We start from the raw sequence: 25,439 nt of genomic DNA, 5'->3' as shown, positions 1-25,439 counted from the left end.
TATGCAGCGGAACCATCATCTCCTTGTTGATCACGGGTGTTCCTCGCATCTGCTCACACAATTAATTTATGATTATCGCAAAAGAAGAAAACCAAACACACAGAACATACAACAAGCAGCAAGGGTAAGCTAGAGTAGAAAATAGTTCATCATGTTATCACACACAACTTTCATATTTCAACAGGTATATATATCAACCAATCATGTTATGACTCGCACACAATACACTAGGACTCAGACACGACTCATCCGGATACATATAATTTATCGGATTCAACGGATGCTTGCACTTGTGGTGGACTTCCCTGCTCTACCGAGTGCTCTACCGAGCTAATTGTTACAATGTCTCATCCCCACACACAAGGTTAACCCTTAATGAGTTTCAGGACTCCTGCTAGTCTCACCACTAGAGTCAGTACGCTCTATGTGAGACTAATTGACTCTTTAGAGTGTCAGGATGCAACCTTACCTTAAATCCTTACCAAATTATATAGATGGGGCACTACCATGAACTCTCACTAGGGGTGGCAAAACGGGCTGGGCCCAACGGGCCAGCCCGTCAGCCCGTTCTGGCCCGTCCCGTCCAGCCCGTCAACTTGACGGGCCAAAGTACGGGCTGGCCCGTCTTGACCCGTTGGCCCGTTTTAAAAAAATAAAATAAAATAAAAAAAATTAAAAAGATTAACTTTTTAGATTATATATTTTAAATGTAGAAATATATAATAGTATTGTAATTTAAATCATCAACACCTACAAATTAAGTTTGAATTATTAGTTATAATTGAATAATTTAATATGTAAATTTAATAATTATTTTAACTTATCTAATTAAAAACATTAACTAATCAATTAAAATTTAAAATAATATTTTATTTGATTAAATATGACTTTAATAATAATTTATATGTATATATAAACAAATTTAAAAAATAAAACAAATTAAAAAATTTGAAAACTAATTAAAAAAATTAAAAAAAAAAACTAGACGGGCCAACCCGGCCCGGCCCGTTAGCCCGTCCTATACGGGACGGGTTGTGATTATTGGCTCGTTTATATTTGACGGGCTGGCCCATCCCGGCCCGTTTTTTGACGGGCCACATACGGGCCGGGCCAAAACGGGCCGGGCTGGCCCGTTTGCCACCCCTAACTCTCACTAACAGGGGTCATGGAATTACGTCCCGACCAACTAAGGCACCACCATGAGGTCTCACCTAGAGACTCATGGAATTACGCCCTAACCACATTCAAACCATGTTTCACCAATCAATATAGAATCACTTCTCATGCCAATTCCATGCTACTTTTATAACCAATCCTTTCCATACATTTCATATGCCAAATATCATGTTAAACTTATCCATCACAGATCATAACACATGTTGCACATGGATTTTCACCCAATTCGTGCTTTTAAAGAGTAATCAACCCAAACATATGGCAGACCCCCAAAAACAGAGAAAGAAACATAACAAACGCGCCCTCTCGCCCAGTTCTCGCTCAGGCGGACGAGTCTCGCTCAACAAGAGGTTTCCCTCACTCAGGCGAGCTCCCTTCGCTTAGGTGAGAGCTCGAAAAGTGGAACAGTGGTGTTGTCGCACTCTCTCGCTTAGGCGACACCTCCTCGCTTGAGCGAGATGGGCTCTCGCTCAAAACAGGAGCTCGTCGCCTGAGCGACAACTCGCGCAAAACCTGGGAGGGTTTTCTGATACTCTCGCTTAGGCGAGCTCCACTTGGGCGAGATTATCGTATCTCCTCCACTGTTCACGCAGGCCAGTACATAGATTTACCTAGAACAATGTGGAATATGCATTCATATCATATTGAGCATCATATACACACCATAAACACAAAATAGAACTGGAAAAACAAGCAGAACACATCCAAACTCGAAACCCTAGCTTCCCTTACCTGGAAATAAGCTAGCAAGGAACTCGACGCTTAACCCCACGAACACAGCAGCTTCGATAGTAGTTTTAAGAGCTGCGGATAGCGACAGTGAAAGGAAATGAGGTCACTACTGTGAACCCCCACTAGGAACTATGAAAACCAACCAAAGGATAAAAGGTATGGGTTAAGGGACGACTTACGTGGAGTGGAACGAGCTTGTGTGAACTTAGCAATGACGAAGACCAAACCCTAGCAGAGCTTTCTGTTGGGAAGCAAGGAAAGCGTGAGAACGAATATTTTCTGAAAATGAGATGGGATTGGAAGTGTTAGGCTGGTTTAGGGACTTGGACTTCCTATGGACCTGCCCTAGGCCCAACAGATATGGGGCAACCTCTTGCATTTAGGGCAAAAAATTAACAAAGAAAACTAGTGGGCCTTATATTTAGTATTTACATTTAAGTTTTTGATTTATTGTGGTCTTTATATTTATTTTTTTCCAATGGATTGTTATTTTGTAAAAGGTTAAATATATTTTAGTTTTTGAACTTTAACACGATATTAAAATTTGTCTGTGTCCGAAATTTGGATATATTTTGGTTTTCAAACTTTAAAATGAATGGAGATAGTTCTTTTAACTAAATTATGATAATTTTTTTTTCACGTATCAAACATATTTTATGTTAGTATTTGAGTTTTTTACACCGTTTAACACATTATCATTTTAATGTCAAAAAAAAATAATGTAATTGGATTAAAGAGATCATATCCATTCATTTTTAAAGTTTGAGAACTAAAATATATCAAAGTTTCAGATAAGGACGAGTTCCAATTTCGTGTCAAAGTTCTTGGGCTAAAAACATATTTATTTCTTTTATAAAAAGATTCAATTTGATACCTTCTATAAAATTAATGCTAACACCATTCATTTAAAAGTAGGTTTAATTACTCGGATGATACCCACTTTGGTACTGGTGTGTCAATTTGGTACCCGCTTTTAAAAAAGTGTCAATTGCATCCCAACTTTTGAAAAAGTGCTTCAATTAGGTCCCTTTCAGACGGAGTTGGCTAACGCCGTTAGCCAACGTGCCACGTGTCAGTATGTGGTTTTTTTATTTTTTATTTTTTTAATATTTTTTTTTGAATTTTTTGAATTTTTTTTTAATTTTTTGAAAAAAAAAATTAAAAATGTCACGTGTCAAGTTCCTACATGTGACACGTGGCATTGCAATGCCACGTGTTAGTGTCACTATCAGATGCCATCGTGTTGATCTCGATTTAGTCCCTATATATGTCTTTTTGTTTCAATTTGGTACCCACATATCTGATTCAATTTTGTCCCAATTTTTTTAATAAGTAAAATATTTTTGTAATTCAATTTTTTAAGATTAAAACTAACTAAGTATAAATATTATTTGTATAAAATGTTTTACTAATATTTTTTATTAAAAATAACTTTTGAACATATTATTTTATTAATTATTTTTTTATTAAGTACTCATGTTTTGTTAATTATTATTATTTTAACTCAAAATAGAACAATATTGTCTCTTACTAATTTTAAACTAAAATTTCTATTTGTCTGAATGTTATACTAATTTTTTTTTATTAAAAATGACTTAATAAAATGACTTTTACCACTAAATTTTAATATAAATATCAAATACTTAATTTTTGTAAAATTTTTATACTTAATTACTTTTAATTTTATAAAAAAATGGATTTTAATTATTTAAAAAAATTAGGTCAAGATTGAATCAGATATACATAAGTGAGTACCAAATTGAAACAAAAAGACATATATGTAGACTAAATCGAAGTCAACACAATGACATCTGATAATGACACTGACACATGGCATTGCAATGCTATGTGACATTAACAATGTCACGTGTCACACACATAGACCTGACACGTGGCATTTTATTTTTTTTTCAAAAAAATAAAAAAAACCACAAACTGACACGTGGCACATTGACTAACGACGTTAGTCAACTCCGTCTGAAAGGGACCTAATTGAAGCACTTCTTCAAAAGTTGGGATGCCATTGACACTTTTCTAAAAGCGGGTACCAGATTGACATACTTGTACTAAAGTGGGTACCATCCGAGTAATTAAACCTTAAAAGTATTATATGTCAAAATTTAGGTCATCTTTTATTTTGGAGCTATAACAGAAGAGAAAGAAAGAGAGAGAAGCCAAAGAGCTTTCAATCTTAGTACTTTACAAACTAAGAATACAATGTATATATAACACATGCAGACGCAGCTGCATTGAAGAAACAGAAAACAAAAATGATTAGTTAATATTTTTTGATAAATTGTTGCTAAAATTTGTTTTCATATGAGGTAGTTTTCATCAAATAGTTTGAGGGTAACAGGTGTGGTGAAAGTTTGAGGTGTAAAACCGGAAGAAAGAGAGGGAGAAGTTGCAACGGAAGTTGGAGAAGAAGTCATGGTGAGTAATAGGCCAAAAAAACTCTGCTCTTGATACCATATAACAAAAGAGAAGGAAAGAGAGAGAACTGAAAAACAGAAAAGAAACAAAGAGCTTTCAATCTCTTATACCTTACAAACTAAGAATACAACATCTATACAAGTTACAACACTTGCAAAGCCATGTACACACAATTGAAACGAGGAAACACAAAACTTCAACAGTTACTTAGTAGGAACCCCTCTCATTTTGATACATGTCACATTTAAAGTAGAAGATGACCTATATTTTGACACATAACAAAATCATATTTTGACATGTGGCACTTTCACACTACATTAATGCTAATTTAGCCCAATATATAACATTGAGTCTTTTTAAAAAAAAAGTGGAGATTCAATTGGGTTTTCTCTTTGAGTCATTTTCAAAAAATAAAGATTCAATTGAGTAAAAAAAAATATAGGAACCAAAACAAATCAAATGCCTAAATATAAATATCAAATTACTAATTAAATATTTATTTAACAATAAAATGTATTTCATATATATTATTCAAGAAGTGTGGGGTGTGACGCCCCGACTACTATACTAAAATAATTATTATTTGATAAAAAGATATGAAATTAATTTTTTTTTCCATAAGATTATCCTTGAGAGAACATTAATAATAACATAACTTCATATTCATATATGTAGTTTGCATCTATGTAATTGTTCATGAAATATTACAAAAATATATATTTGTTAAATATTAAGAGTCCTACATCAGAATAGAAGACTTTCTATATTTCTAACATCTCCTAAAGATATTAATAGAAATTATCCATGAGTCAATCTTCAGAAGATCCACCAACAATATCCCGAATAACTCTCACTGAGCAGGTTCATCTTCTGTTCATGCAACAGGTACATATGAAAGAAAAATATGAAAGGAGTGAGGTCTTTATAAGCCTTAAATATCAATCTTAATAAACTCAACAAACAATGCAGACACCGGGGGCCTAAATTTGGACCTATAACCACCAAACTTGATCTTGTTTTACCAGACATATGGATCCATATTCCACTTCTGATGATCCAATCTGAACATCAAAAGTTACTTTGGGAAGTGATTAGGTAGTTGAGTATTTCTCATAAAACATTGGTACAATCATAATTATTTCTTTCTCGAGAATATTAGCCATTCATCGGCTCACAAAAGAGATATATACTCACTACCTAACCTTGGCGATGCCGAGCAGGTATCGGACAGTCCCAAGTTTGGCCTATGAATATCCTAGTCCAGTGCGTTATTCTGAACTATCCAGATATTCACCTACTTGGTAAAACTTCCTTAGACCCCACCATGGTCTCTGCCTTTCATCCCGCAGTGTACCAAACTGTGACTTCCCAAATACAACCACTTTGACATTGGTTTAATCCAGACTTAACTCTTACTCAACTGACATACTCTTGAATATTTTCAAAGGTCATTAAATGTGATGACTATCAATTCATGTCATTGTATAAACTATACACAAAGAACATCAAATAAAATAAAATGTACATGTAATTTTCTTATATTCAAGCTCACTGAATAAAATAATATTTACTTTCACTTCACATTTTTTTTTCTTCTTATCTTTTCTTCTTATCTTTTTATCTCTTCTTTTTTTTTTCTATATATTTTTTTTTCTCTTTTAAAAGATTCTTCATATATATATATATATATATATATATATATATATATATATATATATATATATTATATTTGTTTAATATATATATTATATTTGTTTTGTTTTTATTGTTATTTTCAATAAGTAAAAATTACATCATAATAAAATATATTTTTAATGTTTAAACTACATAAAATATAAAACATTAGTAAACATAGAAGGTTTTCTAAGTGTTTTATTTAAAATAAATAATACAGTTTATTAAAAAAAAGGGATGTTACATTTCTCCCCTCCTTTTAGGAATTTCGTCCCCGAAATTCACGTGGTTGCAAAAAGATGGGGATACATCTCTCTCATATTACTTTCTAATTCCCAAGTTGCATCACCTTCATCTTGTTGACTCCACAATACCTTTACCAAAGGTATGTCCTTTCCCCGAAGTTGTTTAATCCTTCGATCTCCAATCCTTACAGGAAGCACATCATAAGTAAGGTTTTCTCGTATTTGTACTACATCAGGTTCTATCACATGAAAAGGGTCATGAATATATTTACGAAGTTGAGACACATGAAAAATATTGTGAAGTTTTGAAAGGTTTGGAGGTAAAGCAATTTGGTATGCGACAGAACCAATTCTTTTAAGAATTTGATAAGGACCTATGAATTTGGGTGTAAGTTTTCTAGATTTGAGAGCTCTACCAACCCCAGTTACAGGTGTAACTTTCAAGAAAACATGATCTCCTTCTTCAAACTCAATGGGTTTCCTTCGTTTGTCATAGTAACTTTTCTGCCTATCTTGAGAAGTTTTCATCTTTTCCCTGATCATTTTAATCTTCTCAGTTGCTTGTTGAATTACCTCTGGACCCAAAACTAAGGAATTTCCATTCTCATACCAACACAACGGGGTTCTACACCTTCTCCCATATAGAGCCTCATATGGAGCCATTCCTATGCTTGAGTGAAAACTGTTATTATAAGTGAACTCTATAAGTGGTAGAAATTTCTCCCAACTTTCAGTTTGTTCTAAAACACAGGCTCTCAACAAGTCTTCTAAAGATTGGATAGTCCTTTCTGATTGTCCATCAGTTTGAGGGTGATAAGCTGAACTGAGCCTAACTTTTGTTCCCAAGGCTTTTTGTAAGCTATCCCAAAATCTAGATGTGAAACGAGGGTCTCTATCAGAAATTATACTAGAAGGTACTCCATGCAGCTTGATAATTTCTTTTATGTACAAATGAGCTAACTTTTCTAAGGAAAATCTAATGTTAATAGGTAGAAAGTGAGCAGATTTTGTTAACCTATCCACAATGACCCAAATTGCATCATGACCTGACACAGTCTTTGGTAAACTTGTCACAAAATCCATGGATATGCTTTCCCATTTCCATTCTGGGACATCTAAGGACTGTAGTTCCCCATAAGGCTTTCTATGTTCAACTTTTGTTTTCTGACACACTAGACAACGTGCAACAAACTCCACCACTTCTTTCTTCATCCCAGACCACCAAAACATTTTCTTCAAGTCTTGATACATCTTTGTAGTACCCGGATGAATACTTAAGCTACTCTTATGAGCTTCCTCCATTATCAACTTTCTCAACTCTTCTTTTGCAGGTATGCAAATTCTATCTCTAAACTTGATGATTCCATTTGAATCCTTGTGGAATTCAGATTCTTTTCCTTCAACTTTTGCTATCAACTTTTCTAGCAAAAATTGATCTCTATCTTGAGCTTTCTTTATTTCTTCTAAGAATTCACTTGATATTTTTAACATTCCTAAGCATATGCTATTGGGTCTAAGTTTTACAGCTAAGTTCAAGTCTCTGAATGATTCTATCAAATCCAATTCCTTCACCATCATCATGGATGCATGTATAGACTTTCGACTCAAAGCATCAGCAACAACATTTGCTTTCCCGGGGTGATATTGCAACTCAAAGTCGTAATCTTTAAGAAATTCCATCCATCTACGTTGTCTCATGTTTAGCTCTTTTTGATCAAAAAGGTATTTCAAACTTTTATGGTCACTAAAAACTTCAAACCTTGCTCCATACAAGTAATGTCTCCATATTTTCAACGCAAACACCACTGCAGCTAATTCTAAATCATGTGTAGGATAATTAAGCTCATGTTGCTTAAGCTGTCGTGAAGCATAAGCTGCAACTTTTCTTTCTTGCATCAACACACATCCTAATCCTTGTCCACATGCATCACAATATACCTCAAAATTTTTTGTAGGGTCAGGAAGGATTAAAACAGGTGCAGATGTTAATTTTTTCTTCAATTCTTGAAAACTAAACTCACATGCTTCATTCCATTCGAAAGGTTTTCCCTTACGTGTTAACTTAGTCAAAGGCAATGCTAATTTAGAAAATCCTTCAATGAATTTTCTATAGTAGCCTGCTAATCCTAAGAAACTACGTATTTCTGTGATATTTTTTGGTTGTTCCCAAAGCAATACCGCTTGAACCTTTGAGGGGTCAACTGCAATGCCATTTTGTGATATCACATGACCCAAAAATTGAACTTCTCTCAACCAGAATTCACACTTTGACCATTTTCCATACAATTGTCTCTCTCTTAGAATTTATAACACAATCCTCAAATGTCTCTCATGTTCTTCATGATTTTTGGAATAAATTAAAATGTCGTCAATGAAAACAACCACAAATTTATCCAAAAATTCATGAAAAATACGGTTCATATAATCCATGAAAATGGCAGGAGCATTGGTCACACCAAAAGGCATTACCAAGTACTCATAATGACCGTATCTTGTCCTAAATGCTGTCTTTTGAATATCTTCCGCCTTGACTCGAATCTGATGATAACCAGATTTTAAGTCAATTTTGGAATATACCACAGCACCTCTCAATTGATCCATCAAATCATCAATCCTTGGTAGAGGGTATTTGTTTTTAATGGTGATTTTGTTAAGCTGACGATAATCCACACACAACCTCATAGTGCCATCCTTTTTCTTAACTAACAATACTGGCGCACCCCAGGGAGAAACACTAGGTCTGATGAATTGTTTACCCAACAATTCTTCTATTTGTTTTTTCAACTCTGCTAACTCTAGAGGTGACATCCTATAAGGGGCTATAGACACAGGTCTTGATCCTGGTACCAAGTCTATAGTGAATTCTATTTCTCTTTGTGGAGGTAACCCAAGAACATCCTCAGGGAAAACATCAAGATACTCACAAACAACAGGAAACTTATTAATGTCTGGAATTTCCTTGACTTTTAAAGAAGTTAAGATCATGTATACTTGAGATCCTTTTGGGATTTCATTGTGGTTGGTAGTACTCTCTTTTAATTCTTTTGAGTCAAAAACTTCACCTATGTGTGATTCAAAAATTAAAGTCTTATCGTGACAGTTTAGGAGAACATGGTTGGAAGATAACCAGTCCATTCCAAGAACAATATCCAAATGAGACAAGGGTAGACATATAAGATTTACAGAAAATTTTCTATTCCCTATAGAAATATGACAATTTGTGCATGTAAGTGAAGTCGTGACTGAAACATTGGTAGGAGTAGACACAGTTAAATCATATGGTAATAAAGAGACAGGTAACTTTAAATGTTTGACACATTCATGTGATATGAAAGAATGAGTAGCACCTGAATCATATAGTACATTAACGAGGTGACCATTTATGATGCATTTACCTTGGATTAGATCTTCAGATTGAACAGCTTCAGTACCATTCATTGTGAAGACTCTCCCGGTTGTCTTTGGTCTTCCAAGTTGATTATTTCCTCTGTTGTTGCTTCCCCCACTTCCTTGCTCCTTAATTAACTCTTTGCATTCATTACGATAATGACCCAACTTCCCACAATTGAAGCAAGTTACAGTTCTTATGGTGCAGTTTCTTGACAGATGAGGTCCTCCACAGTGGAAACATTTGATAGGGTTGGTTATGCCTGAATTATTGGCAGGAGAGGAATGTCTTTGTCCTGAAGAATTCCATGAAGCATGAGATGGACGTTGGTAGGGTTTCTTATTATTAAAATCATTTCTTTTATGCCTCAAAGGCCCTCCTTGCCTCCATTGAGTTTGTCTTGCCTTAGTATCATCCTCATAAATCCTACAACGGTTTACAAGAGTGGGAAAGGAAGAAATCTCTAAATAACCAACTGCTTGTTTAATATCAGGTATCAGTCCACTTTCAAACTTAGAACAACGGGAACGTTCATCAACTCTATCATGAAAGTAAGGACAAAACTTTGACAACTCGTCAAACTTTGCTGCATATTCTCCTACAGACATGATTCCTTGACGAAGATTAAGGAATTCAACTTCTTTCCTCCTCCGAAGATCCTCTGGAAAATATTTTTCCAGAAACTTTTGTTTGAAGACTTCCCAAGTAATTTGTCTCCCTTCATCCTCCAATTGTTGTTTTGTAAATCTCCACCAGTTTTCAGCTTCTTCAACGAGCATAAATGTAGCAAATGTGACTCTATTTGCATCTGCACACGTCATTGCGATGAAAATTTTCTCAATTTCTGCTATCCATGATTGAGCACCTTCAGGATTAAATCCCCCTTTAAATTTTTGTGGATTATTCCTGCGAAAGGTTTCTAATCCTTGATTTTCCATGGGTTCAACATTTTGTTTTTGGCTCATATTTTCCAGGACAATTGTCATTCTTTCCAACAACTCATTGGTAATGTTTGGTCCGTTATCCATCTTTTCCTGAAAGAATGAACAATTTCCTTAGTTTTCTTTAGATTTCTTCTTCTTCTTTTTTAACTATTGTTAAAACTTATCCTTACTACAAGTATTAATTGTTGTTATTACTTACTTTTATTAATCTACTTATCTTGCACCTCTACTTACTAGTAGAGACTACAAACATGGAAGACACCATACCCAAGGTCTTGACAGAAGGAACTGCTCTGATACCACTAAATGTGACGCCCCGACTACTATACTAAAATAATTATTATTTGATAAAAAGATATGGAATTAATTTTTTTTTTCCATAAGATTATCCTTGAGAGAACATTAATAATAACATAACTTCATATTCATATATGTAGTTTGCATCTATGTAATTGTTCGTGAAATATTACAAAAATATATATTTGTTAAATATTAAGAGTCCTACATCAGAATAGAAGACTTTCTATATTTCTAACATCTCCTAAAGATATTAATAGAAATTATCCATGAGTCAATCTTCAGAAGATCCACCAACAATATCCCGAATAACTCTCACTGAGCAGGTTCATCTTCTGTTCATGCAACAGGTACATATGAAAGAAAAATATGAAAGGAGTGAGGTCTTTATAAGCCTTAAATATCAATCTTAATAAACTCAACAAACAATGCAGACACCGGGGGCCTAAATTTGGACCTATAACCACCAAACTTGATCTTGTTTTACCAGACATATGGATCCATATTCCACTTCTGATGATCCAATCTGAACATCAAAAGTTACTTTGGGAAGTGATTAGGTAGTTGAGTATTTCTCATAAAACATTGGTACAATCATAATTATTTCTTTCTCGAGAATATTAGCCATTCATCGGCTCACAAAAGAGATATATACTCACTACCTAACCTTGGCGATGCCGAGCAGGTATCGGACAGTCCCAAGTTTGGCCTATGAATATCCTAGTCCAGTGTGCTATTCTGAACTATCCAGATATTCACCTACTTGGTAAAACTTCCTTAGACCCCACCATGGTCCCTGCCTTTCATCCCGCAGTGTACCAAACTGTGACTTCCCAAATACAACCACTTTGACACTGGTTTAATCCAGACTTAACTCTTACTCAACTGACATACTCTTGAATATTTTCAAAGGTCATTAAATGTGATGACTATCAATTCATGTCATTGTATAAACTATACACAAAGAACATCAAATAAAATAAAATGTACATGTAATTTTCTTATATTCAAGCTCACTGAATAAAATAATATTTACTTTCACTTCACATTTTTTTTTTCTTCTTATCTTTTCTTCTTATCTTCTTATCTCTTCTTTTTTTTTCTATATATATATTTTTTTTCTCTTTTAAAAGATTCTTCATATATATATATATATATATATATATATATATATATATATATATATATATATATATATATATATATATATATATATATATATATATATATATATATATATTATATTTGTTTAATATATATATTATATTTGTTTTGTTTTTATTGTTATTTTCAATAAGTAAAAATTACATCATAATAAAATATATTTTTAATGTTTAAACTACATAAAATATAAAACATTAGTAAACATAGAAGATTTTCTAAGTGTTTTATTTAAAATAAATAATACAGTTTATTAAAAAAAAAGGATGTTACATGGGGACTCTGCCATCAATGTGTTTTTTTCCCTTCTCACTATTACCCTTATTTAAAGGATTATTATACTATACATATTTTCCTTTTATTATCTATATTTAGTATATTTATTAATATTCCTTCAATATCATTGAAAGTAATTTAAATGACTTAATGTGGCTATTATAATTTGCTCATTAAATGTTCATTGCGACCGTACAAATAGAGTACTAATAAGGTGTAGACCAATCATTTTTTGACCTCTAAGTAAATTTGATAAATGAGTTGTACCATGAATGGACGATAGAGATGGTCAATAATTTGATCATCGACTTGTTTGTGATTGGACAATAAAAATCATCGGTATTTCGATCAACAACTTGCGTTTGAATGAGTAAGATCACCGGTCATTCAATCAACAATTTTAAGTTGTGATTGTGTGATTAAGATCAACAATCATTCAATTTACAACTTTAAGTTCTGATTAAGTGATTAAGATCATCAGTCATTCACTATAACTTTAAGTTGTGATTGGGTGATTAAAATCACCGGTCATTTAAACTACAACTTTAAATTGTGAGAGGTGATTAAAATCATTGAAACATAAGATCTACAATAATATGATTGATTTTCCTTAATCCTTTCAATGATCATATTGGCATATTTATGATATTCCTCTCTTTATTTATGCCCTATTAAAAACACTATAAGAAAAAACACCGTAAAAAAACAAAGATTAGAAATATTTCATGTTAAAGATTATTTAGGTGACTCCTCCATCAAGCGATTCTAATTGATAAGCCTCACTTCCCAAAACTTTATATATTAAATAAAAAGAATTCCCATATTGATGATAAGTTGTTGAATCATCAAATTTGCTTTATCTCCTTCATATCGGGACATTGTCCGTCTAATTATCTTCATTCTTTAAGAAAATACTCTCCCATATAGAAAAAAAAATGTAGTGCAAGACCAATTTTATGTACTCACAATGAGCATCAAAATATTCTAACCAAGAAGTATGAAGATCTCTAAGCTAGAAAATGTGTTATCTCTTTCTTCTTTGAAAACTTAAGTTATTTTACATGCAAGGTAATTCTGACTTTCAAAAAAAAATGTTTTTTATATTATAGTTTTCTTCTATGCTTATTTATAAAAAACTTATCTTAAAAAATTCCTGATCACATCACCTAATCACTGTTCTCATTAGTGTGTATCGTTTCATATCAAATTCCCTATATTCATATTGAAATACTAATTAGCATTATTTTAGATAGATTTCAGTATGTTTATAAGAATTTATTATGAATCCATAATCAATTCCAAATTAAATCTTTTGAATAACTTTTGTATCGAAATGCAATTTGCAATATTTCATTTTATGATCTGATGGACCTCATCCAAATAAGAATATATCCAAATAAGAATATAAAGAAGACGAATTAAGATTACATCTCCTTTAAGAATATCGTAATCTGCATCATCCTCTTTGATAAAACTGATTATTATTTGTAAAACACCTAAGTTTAATCTGCATCGTCCTCTTTTGATTTTATCGTATTATCATATTTTTTTTCACTAACACGAGAGAATCTTGATAAAAAATTTACGGCAGTTTTGCTTCTAGCTGAACATTTTTGTGTGGAGGATAACATCTTTTTTCTTGTTACTGTAAATAATATACCAGAAAGATGTTGTTAGAGCATCTCTCTTTATTAAGTAGCAAGAGTAAAAACTTAGTTAGACCATGGAACGAAAAAAAAATCAGACGATGGAAAACGCATTACAAGAGCAGTCTGTGATTGAAGCATTGTCATTTCAGCCACTACAATATCTGAAAATCATTGAGCAGTGGATCAAAGAGTGCATGATTGCAAACTTTGAGCCAATTCAACTATCACCATGATTTGCTTGATCATGTTTCAAATAGACTGATTTCTCCTTCATGAAGATCAGTTTAGAAAGGGCAAACCACTGAAAATCACCATATGAACTCTGTACATCGTGGTGGTGATTATTCAAGCAGCTAGCTTACCTTCATGAGGCTTGAATATCAGTATTGTGTTTTTATATTTTTTTATACTTGACCATCAAGTTGTAGATACATACACACTGCCATGTCCAATGGTTTATATAAACAATTTTACAACACCAAAGTACTTATGCCTCAAGATAAATTCAACGGGCAATTCATGATAACAGAAACGATGGAAGACAGATCTAACATCGAGAAGGCCTATCATAAATTGGAGGAAGAGAAGGGCAGTACTCATTCATGTTGGCATATGGATCCAAGGTGTTGTAGCCAGGCAGTTCCATCCTATATTCACCAAGAATCTGGCAGAATGGAAGCTTGTCATTCTCATTGTTGCACCATCTTGGTATGCGTGTTTGGTTGTCCTCGAAAATTCTGAGCATGTATGCATCACGAATCTGCAAATAACACCACAGAAGCGTTAGGAAAAGAGATTATAATTCTGAAGGTTTGAGTATTTAGGGAGACATCATGACTTACTGTGAACTCAGTTACTTGAATGGAACTAGATATGGGACCAAAAACTCCAGCTTCTTTATACATTGATAGGATAAATGCAACACAAGTTGTTGACTTCCCATCACTGTATTCCCATTCATCTCGTTCAGGAATAGTGAGTAGTTCATCGAAAGGTATCCCACGCTTCTCAGTCTCAACTATGATATCATGCAAATCCAAACCCTGAATGCAAATAAAAATGAGACATCCAATCCAATTACTTACGAAAAGGGCAAAAGATTATAGTTCAGAAAAATAAGCCATTGTAACTTAATGAATATTTCTATGGAATTTGACCGTGAGCGACTGTTTAACCATTTAATTCTCAGTAAGAGCAACACAACTGCAAGACCTTTGTTCAAATCAGCGTCCTATAAAAATTCAAATGTAAACTATACATAATCCTCATTCACAATTTTTGAAACAACATACAATTAAATATTTCTATGTAATTTCACATAACATGTATCCGTCGGCTTACATCATCTCTTATCATAGAACAATCTTGCACTCAATATACATAATGAAATACAGAATTATAACAAAAAAGGCACGCAGAAATATTGAATCTATTGAGATTATAGAATAGCAACAGAAACAAACTTTGAAGTCATTGGCAAACCTAAATCCAGAGAAAAGGTCCAAGGTCTGGGAGTTCCGATAAAGTAAAAGAAATTAGAGAAAGACTACAATTTGTCCATTTAATTGGCAGATAACTCTCAGATTGTTGAGGACAATTCTTTTTTCTTGGAGGATTACTTGTCCTTCCTAATTTTTCCCCTCTTAAAAAATTTCTTCTCATATTTAGGTGCAAAATCAGAAGCAAAGACAACATATATTTAGAGCAAATTCATGCTACTCATCCCACAGAAAAGTTTTGACCTAAGACTTACCTCAGTCCCTAACCGCTTATTCAATGCTTCATTCCACATATTAGCAGAATATGCTGGCTGCAATCTAGTCCACATAGACATGACAGAAATTACCTGCAAGGAGAACATGCCATTCAGGATCAGATTTCCTTTCACTCAAATCTGAACCAACAAGCTTAATAATACTAAAAAAGACATGTTAACTTAATGTGTCCTTTCTATGAAGGGGCAGAGGTAGAGTAGATATTTATTGCCTCATGAACTGCTTGGTTAAGCAAGAACCTTTCCTCTAGTTAGAGAAAAAGCAAGCATGCATATATCACAACAAAAGCACTAATTATAACATCAGCAAAATCGCTGATGCCAGCATAATTGTCTTCCATAACATAATTCCATCCCATTCATCTTATCAGTAGTGTATGCTGCTCTCTATAGCCATAAGCACCAACTATTCAACCCTAGGCCGCTTCTCATTTTACGGTTTAAATTATCTTTATGCAAACGTTCAAAATTAACTCACTTCACAAGTTATACAGTTTCTACTAGAAAAACATGTTAACACAATAGCTGGCTTTATTGTATACTTCTGAATATGATACATTAAAAGAATAAGTAACAAGGAAAAAGTTTACTACCAAGTGAGCATCGAGAGGTGGAGGATAGTTGTCCGCTACAGTGTCAATCCAACTGAATATCATATTGTGATAACCATAAGGCTTGCCAGACATGCTCCGGGCATACTCCCATGCTGCAGTGTTGTTAAACTTTGCCCGTATATCCGGATGCAGGGGAAGCAAGGCTATCTGTGGATTGGAATTATCTTTAAGAGCCAATTCCCACCATTCTTCCCAAGGAATTACCACTATAATTTCTTCACCCTGCACAGAGACACATTATGATGCTGTGATCAATTAAAATAGATCATAGTTAAGCCACCACCACACCCAACAACCATGAAAACGAGTATAAAATTTCCCGCTCAACAGGCATTACAGCCTTTCATGAATAATGTTGAAGGTAAAATGAATGAAATTTTAAAAAGTTTAATCAGTTTGATACCTTTTCATTCTCATGCCCTGATTCACCAACCCATAAATTCCCCAATTCATCCTTCAAGCAAACTGCAGTATGACCAGCAAATGAACCAGTCACCCACTTTTCTAACGTCTCAAAACCTCCCCACCTACCCCGGATCTTTGACACCGCTAAGAAGTCTCCAGAATGAACATCTGCAGGATCTATATATGTACGCCAAGGTTGGCTGCGTTTCTCAAATGTAGCCCCCATGTGCTTCTTCAGGAAATCCAGGTTGGCATTCTGACCCCAACCAGTGTTCGAGAACAGAGGTAAAACGTCAATCAGAGAAAGCAGTGTTCCCAGCATCCCAGATGGCATGAGAAAGACAGATACCCCATGCTGCTTCACCTGTTTGATTCAGCAAGATATTAATAAATTTGATACAGATTTACAGCTACAAGACTAGAACAGCATTGAGAGCTAATAACAACAAAGCTAAAATCAACATTACATATTCCAATTCTGCAGGCTCTTCCCAGGAATCAAACTTCAACGTATGTTCCCTCGAAGCGAAGTAGTAGTCCCACGTAACCCTGTAGGGGGTTGCAAAAACATACAGATCCATGCAGGTCCAGCTATGTGCAGCCTCTGTCTGTAAAATAACAAAAACTACTTTTAACCAAAAGAAACTTACAGGTCATACTATCATCACGCTTGAAAATACAAAACAGATGACACAGGTACAAAATTTCAAATTAAAAAATCTAAAGAACACCTTTACATTGAATTGATACACAAAATTACAAGCCATTTACTATTGACTAAAAACAATAACAACTATTTATCACCTAAAGGAAACTTAAAGCCACATGATCGTCAAGCGAGAGAACAGAAATCAGACAAAATAGATAAAAAATTTCCAACCGCAACAATACATTTTATTGACACACAAAAAATGCTGGCAATACGTTCATCTATTTAACTCTTTTGAACACTTTTTTCTTACTGACCAAATAAAGTTGATTAAAAATTACAAAATTTTTCACTTCTTATTAATGAATCACTAAACCTCTGTCAAGACTTTACAAGGCGGAATTCAACCCAAAAGACAAGACCACTAGATGAGAGAACCTTAAAGGACCGACTTTCACAGTCAACTAAAACACCAATTGTTAGGAACTAAGCACAAAAAAAGAATCCAACCCAAAAAACTAATCTATCAGGGCAAAAACCACAAAGCTTAAAAACCAAGGTAAGTAATTCATTCCACTCAAAGTTGAACTCCTAAGAACTCACCAGTGATTTCATAATTTCAACAAATTCTGGAATAAATAACGTATAACTACTAATTAAAAAGTGTGATAGATATTGCATCAGTAACACTGCCAACAAACCAATTGATACAATTCTGAACATTGAAAAAAGGACAAATTTGGCGGACTTAGCAATGAATAAATCAAGGGTAAAGAAAAAGATATACAGAAAAAGGTTATTAAAAACGATAGATAAAAGTAAAAAGCGGATAATGTTTGAAAGTTAGGATAGATGACGACCTTGACGTAGAGAACAGCACCATGAGAAGCGGGGGTGAGTTCAATCTTGGCGGTATTGTCATAAAAGCAAGCCCCTTTCCACTTGATGGAGGCATTGGAGGGAGTGAGGGAGCCAACGAAATAAGGGAGCAGGTCAACGGCACTGTGAAGATTGTTCAGAACTGGCCACGAAATCTGGCGTGGCAGCACCGGAAGCACGTCGTTGACTCTAAACGGCACCTTCAAAGCCTCTCCCACTTCGCAGCCCAACAACGCTATTACCATCCATGCCACCACCGCGTGTCGCAGGCGGCGATGATCAGAGGAAGGCATCGAAGAAAGAGATTTCGAGATGCGAGTGATTGATTGAATTTTGGGAATTATTCCAAGGATTTCATGTTAGGGCTTTTGGGGGTTCCGAATCAGGTGAGGTTAAAAGATAGAATTTTGGGTTATCATCATTATCATCATTGATGCACACTATTTGAATGTGGGACCCATGGGACACGTGGACAAACAGGGTGTGGCAGTTCAATTAGCGTCCAGTGCAGACCCGTATTCCACCCTGTCGTGAAAATCAAAACGGAATTTCTCAGTCAAATAACGGAGCGGTAAGCCAACCACGACTCACTCCGTAATTCCATGTGCCGTGCTGGCGGGGAATTTAGTCTCCACCACATAATAAATGCCAAAATTATTGACATAAAGTTTGGAAGAGAACAAAAACGGAGAAATATAACAGATTTTTTATTTTGTATTTTTATCTTAGTTCAGTTACAACTAGATTCTTTTTCGGCGAGGATTTTTACTAATCCAGCATTTATTGCAAGGATTCTTTAAATTATTTGTTTGCTTAATTAGTTTTACTAAACTTTCCAAAAATACAATATAATTTGTGTAGTCAGCTTATAAATGTTTAAACTTTTGCAAATAAGATGTGTTGTTAGGATTTTTAGCGTGTACGCCCTGTGCACTAACGTTTAATTTAAAGGATAAGAACAAGAACTATATCTTATTTATTTCAAATTATTTAATTTTTCGAATATTTTGGTTAGATGAAATAATTTAAATTTATTTCGTTTTAATTTTCTGTTTATCTGGATTGCGTATTTCAATAATCATCGACTATAACAATATCAATCCAAAAATTATTTCTTCAACCTTGTAAACAATAAAGAATGATCAGCACAGACTTCAAATGGGTTGACATTTACTAAAAACTAAAAACTAACGAACACACACAGGCGTAATGTGACGATATTTTTTTTTTCAATTAATATTATTATTTCCTACCAATTTAAGGACAAAATCGTACTTAAAATATATATATATATATATATATATATATATATATATATATATTCACAATATTGTATGCATCTTATATCTATACCGTTTAGTACATCTTATATTTCCTATACTAGAAAATGAATAAGTGTTATTTATTTACAGTTTTTCTCTTATATACGGATTATCAAACATGGAGGGAAAAGATTATGGATAGGATTCACTTGGACTGTTGGGGGTAAATAGAAGGTAACTCCAATTTGTCTTTCGATGATAATCAGCGCGTTTGGAGCAGAGAGAAAAGTAATTGTAGAGTTTCTCGTTCCCTGAAATGTTACAGAATTATTTACTGCATTGGTTTGTCATACATTCCCCGGGAAAACAACCACAATGTCGGCGAAGAAGGGATAGACATGTTGGGAGCAGCCATCTATGATAAGGTTATAAAATTTTGGCTTTTACACACAATTAAAAAAAATAGGGAAGTGAGACAAATATCATAAAAAAAACAGCATATCATAATAAAATAAAATGAAATGAAAGTTCTCTCAAATCCATAAAACTGGATTTTTATTATACTTTTATAAAGATATTGATTAATTTTGTAGTGACTAGTCAGGATAAATGAGCTCATGGCCAAAAAGGTAACTCAAGAACATCTCATCTTGAGTAATACTAACTCATTTAAATCCCAAGGTCATACCTCCAACTACAATAATCAAATCTTCATTTATCGTAAATTTTATTTCTGTATTAAACCATTTAATATATAATTAAATAAACATGATCAATGCATAATTAAAAAATTATATATGTATATAAATAAATAAAAAGGATCAGTACGTAACTGGAGATATAAATAAGTAAATGAGAGTAAATATAAATAGGATCAGTGCTCAATTAGATATGAATATAAATAAATAAATAGGAATGAGAACTAAATATAAATTAGAATGAGGTTAGGACACCTCACTTAAGGTAAATATAGAGATAAAAATAATTATGAACAGATAAAAAATAATTAAAGTAAAAAGATAAAATGATAGATGTCTCCTTCCCTTACCTTAACTATGGAAGATGATCTTTGTATTTTATTTTTCTTCTCTTTCTTTTCTCACGCTTGCAAAGACTCTCTACTTCTCCTCCCTCTCTTTTTTTTTTTCTTCACTGTCTCTCTTTCTTCCCCCGTTTGATTCAATTCATCCATATGTATACTACATTTTGTAATGATTACACTTAGTTTAAATTGCACTATCTCATTTCTCTTTCAATGCTTCCTTGGTTTAGTTTAGTTTGTTAAAGATTGGCCTATCCAGATTTTTTTTGTTTATCCAATCTAACGTTAATATTAACCTATCATGACATTAATTGTGATTTGCCATTTTGACAGTGCATGTGCATGAATTGTGACGTGGTGGTGGAGATTCAATCTAAAAAAAAAAATCTTTTGTTTACCTTATCATAATATATAAAGTGTCTATACATATATCATTAAGGTTTAATTTGGAGAAGACTATAAATATTATTATTATTATCATTACTTTTTTTATTAAATATATCCATGATATTTAAAATTACTTCAATAAATAGGACAATGGTGTATGTAAGACCCCGTGAAATTTAATTAATTAAATAATTAATTAATTAATAAATGCGGGTAGGAGAATTAATTATGACATTAATTATGAGTGGAATGATGTGGAAAAGTACTAGCTCATGTGGTTGAGAGTACTTTGGTTGTGTGAGAGGATTTGGGTTCAATTCTTATGTATGCCTTTTTGTGTTATTATTTGTTGTTATTTTTAAAATGTGATAATCATGTTGTGCAATAGTATGACAATTGAATTATGAGTGTTAGCATGAAATCTGAATTGGTTAAGTGGTTAGATATTGATTTGGGGAATTGCATGGTTGTGGGTTCCAATCTTGGTGAACTTAAATTGAACACTTTTTAGTCATTTTTGGTTTTTGGCATGAAGGTGAAGGGTTAACGTAAACCCTAGAGAAATGGCCCCCAAGGGGGAAGAGAGGTTGAAAACGGATCATAAAGGGGTCCATGAATGACAATTAAAATCCCAATTAAGTTTAAATTCGTTTTATATTATCACCTAGCTTTTAGGACACCTTTAAAAGGTCATAGGGAGGTAAAGAGAAGGGTTTGGCAAGCTGGAAATTGTACTTACAGAGAGAGCACGAAAAAATTCTAGAACTGAGTGAGGTTTGGAAGAGATTTGGGAGGCTGAATAGAGTAGAGCCAAGGAGGGCTAGTGTTCAAAGGAGAACTATCCAATTTTCAAGGTCTAAAGCTTAAAAGGATCCAGGTTAGGGAAGTTTATACGTTAGAACTTTTTTTAAGTGTATCCGAATTGCTAAATATATGTGTACATTGTTGATTTCTGATCGTTTCTGGTTGAATTCTTGTGTTCTGGAAAATTCCCAGAAACCGCCTGGCGGGCTATTCATAGCCACCAAGCGGTGCATGTAATTATATGAAATCTGGGTTCCTGGACGAGGAACCGCCTGGCGGCACAGTCCTGGCCGCCAGGCGATGCGTGAAATATTGCACTTTCTGGGTTGCGCTGATGAACTGCCTGGCAGTGATGAATTTTCATCAGGCGATGCGAGTCTGTTAGACTCGATTTCTGGTGATTTTGGGTGTTTTGGATTGAGTTAATCGGGGAAAAACAAAGGGATAGTGCTTACTGGGGGTTCTAACTTGTTTTCCATTGATTTTGAGTGTAGTGAAAGGTTTAATCCGATGGAACAGTGTAAATGAATTGTAGGGTTTGGGAATTCGCAGTTTGGCAGAACCAAACTGGACAAGTTTATTATAATAAAAACTAAGGTTGTTGGAATTGGACTAAGCGCGGATTGATGGCACTCGTGTTAGGTTCTTGGGGAGAATTGGTTGAGAGAAGAGGAAAAGGGGTATCCAGATGGTATAAGGATCACTTATGCAGGGGCAGTAAAACTGGGAAATTGCCCAGAAATCTATTGTCGCCTGGCGGCACGGGCATTGCCGCCAGGCACCTTCTCGACAGTGCTGTTCTTGGGTGGTTGCGCGAGACAGTGAGGATGTGGAGAGGAGCTTGAAGTCAAGTTGAAGAGTGAATGAAAATAGGAAAGTTTAAGGATGGGTAATGGGGATTCTTAATAGTTATAGGAATGAGTGGGAAGTTAGAGATGAACTTGGTAAGGGTAATGAGCGAGTTGTGAATTGATAGGTGAGGAATGATAACATAAGATAAATCTGTTTATTTTATCAAAACATGCAGGGATATATTACATGGATGGGAGTGGAAAATTTGGTTAGGGAAATATTCACTTGAGGGGTGAGGTGCCAAAGTAGTGTTATCTTAGTTGGAATTTGAGGGTAGAAAATGTGTATGAGAAGGTTAAGACTGAACTCAGTGGGAGCTGACTTGGAACGCAAAACAATGTAGTACCCTTAAAGAAGAGGACCTTGATAAGAGTGGGGGGTGCATTTGGTAGGTAATTCAGAAATGTTAACAGATGTGAGGCGTGGTGGCAGTATGATACACTGAAGCTCTAACTATTAAACTTGGTTGAGTGATTAATGTGGTCTGGTTATGAATTCTTGAGAATTAATTCAAAGCAGTACATGATGAAGGATTGACCCCAACCAAGGATGAAGGCACATGCTTAAGAAGACTAAGCATGTTTAGAAAGGAAATTCACTAATCCTTCATCCCTTTCATTTATGTTTGTTATTTTTGATTCCCTAAGTTGGCTTAGTTGAATCAACTTTAGTTGACTTGTTGACCTTTGACTAGGTTTGACTTGTTGACTATAGTAGACTTGACTTAAGTCAACATGCTAATCTATGTTTATTTGCTTTGTAGGTTAATTAGGAGTAAGAAAGCAATGCTAGGTGGCACATGGTGATTGGGGAGCATAAATGATGTGGAGGAGAGAGTAAAGCAAAGGCATAAAGCATAAAGTAAAATGCATGAAGCAAGTGTACCTATGTACCTTTGGTCTCCTTTGTTTTTAGCACACTTTGGCCACTTTTTGGAGACATATGAGACACATTCTTTGTCTCCTTTTGTGCTAGAACGAAATTAGCCTTGCACACACCATAGTTGGCTCTTTTGTCTCTCATTTTTGTAACCTTATTTGACCTAGTTTCTAGAAGCTAGGGTTAGGTTTTTGTAGAGACATCCTTAGGTATCTTTTATTTGCTTAGAGGCCCCTAAACTCTTCTATATAAGGGGTGCTCCTAGACATGTAAAAGGGTTGAACATTTTGAAGTAAAAACACTTTTGTGTCTCAACCATTTGTGAGAGTTTCCTCCCTTGGGAGTGAATACTTTTAAGCCTTATCTTGCATAGCAAGTGGCGGCACACATCCACTCATCTTCAAGGTTGCCATGGCTTCTAGCCTAGCCTTGTAGTTGCGTGCTTCTCACATTTTTACCATTTCTTTCCTTTCCATTTTATGTTTTCTTCTTCCTTTAATTGTTCTTGGTTTTCTGTGATTTATGTGCTTTCCATTTCCTTTTCATTTTGAATCAATCCATCATCTTCTTCTCTTGAGCTTTGTGAAAGGAACCTTCACATCTAGATAGCTTGCTATCTTAATGTCCAGTGGGAATTTCACTTAGCTTTCTTAATCAACTCACACCATATTCAATAATCTTAAAAAGGAACAAGATAATCCTTCATCAGTACAGTACCAGTGGCGCAACTAATATGGCGCCTGGCGGTGGGGGTTAGGCCGCCAGGCGATACCGAGGGAATAGTGGGGTTCTGGTTTGGTGGCGCCTGGCGAGGGGGGAGGTCCCGCCAGGCGATAGCAACACGAACAGTGGCTCCTAGAGCAGCGTTCGCCTGGCGGTGTGGACTATTCCGCCAGGCGGTGGTTACAGATTTTGTGAGTTTTGAGGCGCTTGGCGCCTGGCGGTACGTGTCCCCCGCCAGGCGGTCTGGAAGCGGTGGCGCCTAGCGGTACGTGTCCCCCGCTAGGCGATTTTGTTGATGTAAGTCCTAGTTATTGGACTTTGTAGGGTGATCTACAAGGCTTTTGGTGATGTCTCAAAGGTAAGATTGTTGGGTTCCTTGAGTTGAGCTCAGAACATATCCCTTGAGTTGAGCTCGGGATAGGGGTTAAGCACGTACATTCCTCGAGTTGAGCACGGAATGGCATCCCTCGAGTTGAGCTCGGGATGGCGAATGAACACGAGGAACCCTTGAGTTGAGCTCGGGTTGGCAAGTGTTGCCAGTGTGAGTGTGCTGGTTGTGGCCAGTACGGATGGGTCCAGATAGATTGCCCTTCTGAGTTGTTGGCTGACGAGTTTGGTAGTCTTGTGACATTATGGACTACGTTCGTAATTGGGAACTCCACCTGGCGTTGCGGTGTGTGATCTGTGGCATTGGTTCCCGCACGTGCTCTATCGGTTGTGGCCGATAGGTTTGGCAGCAAATTACCTTGGGGGTAATCACTAGAAGAGGTAGAACACCAAAGGTTTGGTTGTGGCCAGGCATTTGAGAAAGTAGTAAGAGATAAGATCTTGGTTCTTTGACAATTTACATCTGTATAATTGGCTATTTAATATTTGCTATGATGCATGTTGTTTTCATAAGCTCACCCTATCTGTTTGTGTTTGACGATGATCGTGTACGCGGTACACGTGAGCAGAGGATGTTGATGCAGGTGGCGCTGGTGAGGCTTAGTCGCGGAGTGGGGTTCTACTGGGAAACTTCTTATGTTTTCTTTATTTGCTTTTGGAAAGTTGTTGTAAACCCTGATGGGTGAAATCATAACATTGACATTTTGGTTTTGTAGTGGATGTTTATAAAATTTATTCGATCATTTAATAAAATTTAAATTTCTCACGTTTTTGAGAAATGAGGTTATTCATAAATGCGATGACTCT

At 34.9% G+C, this 25,439-nt stretch overlaps 1 protein-coding gene and 1 pseudogene across 1 annotated transcript; both read right to left on the bottom strand.

Annotated features, from left to right (window-relative positions):
- Positions 1-6,255: 6,255 nt before the first annotated feature.
- LOC146887849 (uncharacterized) lies at positions 6,256-7,315 on the bottom strand (annotated as a pseudogene).
- A 6,759-nt stretch (positions 7,316-14,074) lies between these two features.
- Positions 14,075-18,692, bottom strand: LOC114177909 (zinc finger MYND domain protein). The gene is made up of 7 exons (XM_028063506.2): positions 18,278-18,692; positions 17,236-17,376; positions 16,767-17,132; positions 16,343-16,585; positions 15,729-15,821; positions 14,818-15,018; positions 14,075-14,735 (listed from the first exon to the last, which is right to left on the bottom strand). The coding sequence occupies exons 1-7, from the start codon at positions 18,587-18,589 to the stop codon at positions 14,523-14,525; spliced, it is 1,569 nt and encodes a 522-aa protein (XP_027919307.1). The 5' UTR covers positions 18,590-18,692; the 3' UTR covers positions 14,075-14,522.
- Positions 18,693-25,439: the final 6,747 nt, after the last annotated feature.

This window comes from Vigna unguiculata, chromosome 3 (assembly GCF_037176805.1).
Source record: "Vigna unguiculata cultivar grain cowpea cultivar isolate G323 ecotype 2 chromosome 3, ASM3717680v1, whole genome shotgun sequence".
Lineage (NCBI taxonomy): Eukaryota > Viridiplantae > Streptophyta > Magnoliopsida > Fabales > Fabaceae > Vigna > Vigna unguiculata.
This window is presented reverse-complemented; position numbering and strand designations above follow the sequence as displayed.

Bases quoted from the DNA above. Each gene is read 5' to 3' on its own strand.
- LOC114177909 (XM_028063506.2), bottom strand. From the start codon at position 18,589: ATGCCTTCCTCTGATCATCGCCGCCTGCGACACGCGGTGGTGGCATGG. The intron at 15,822-16,342 runs GTAGTAAACTTT...TTCTCCTTGCAG, and splicing joins CACCTCTCGATGCTCACTTG to GTAATTTCTGTCATGTCTAT. The intron at 14,736-14,817 runs GTAAGTCATGAT...TGTTATTTGCAG, and splicing joins TTCAAGTAACTGAGTTCACA to ATTCGTGATGCATACATGCT.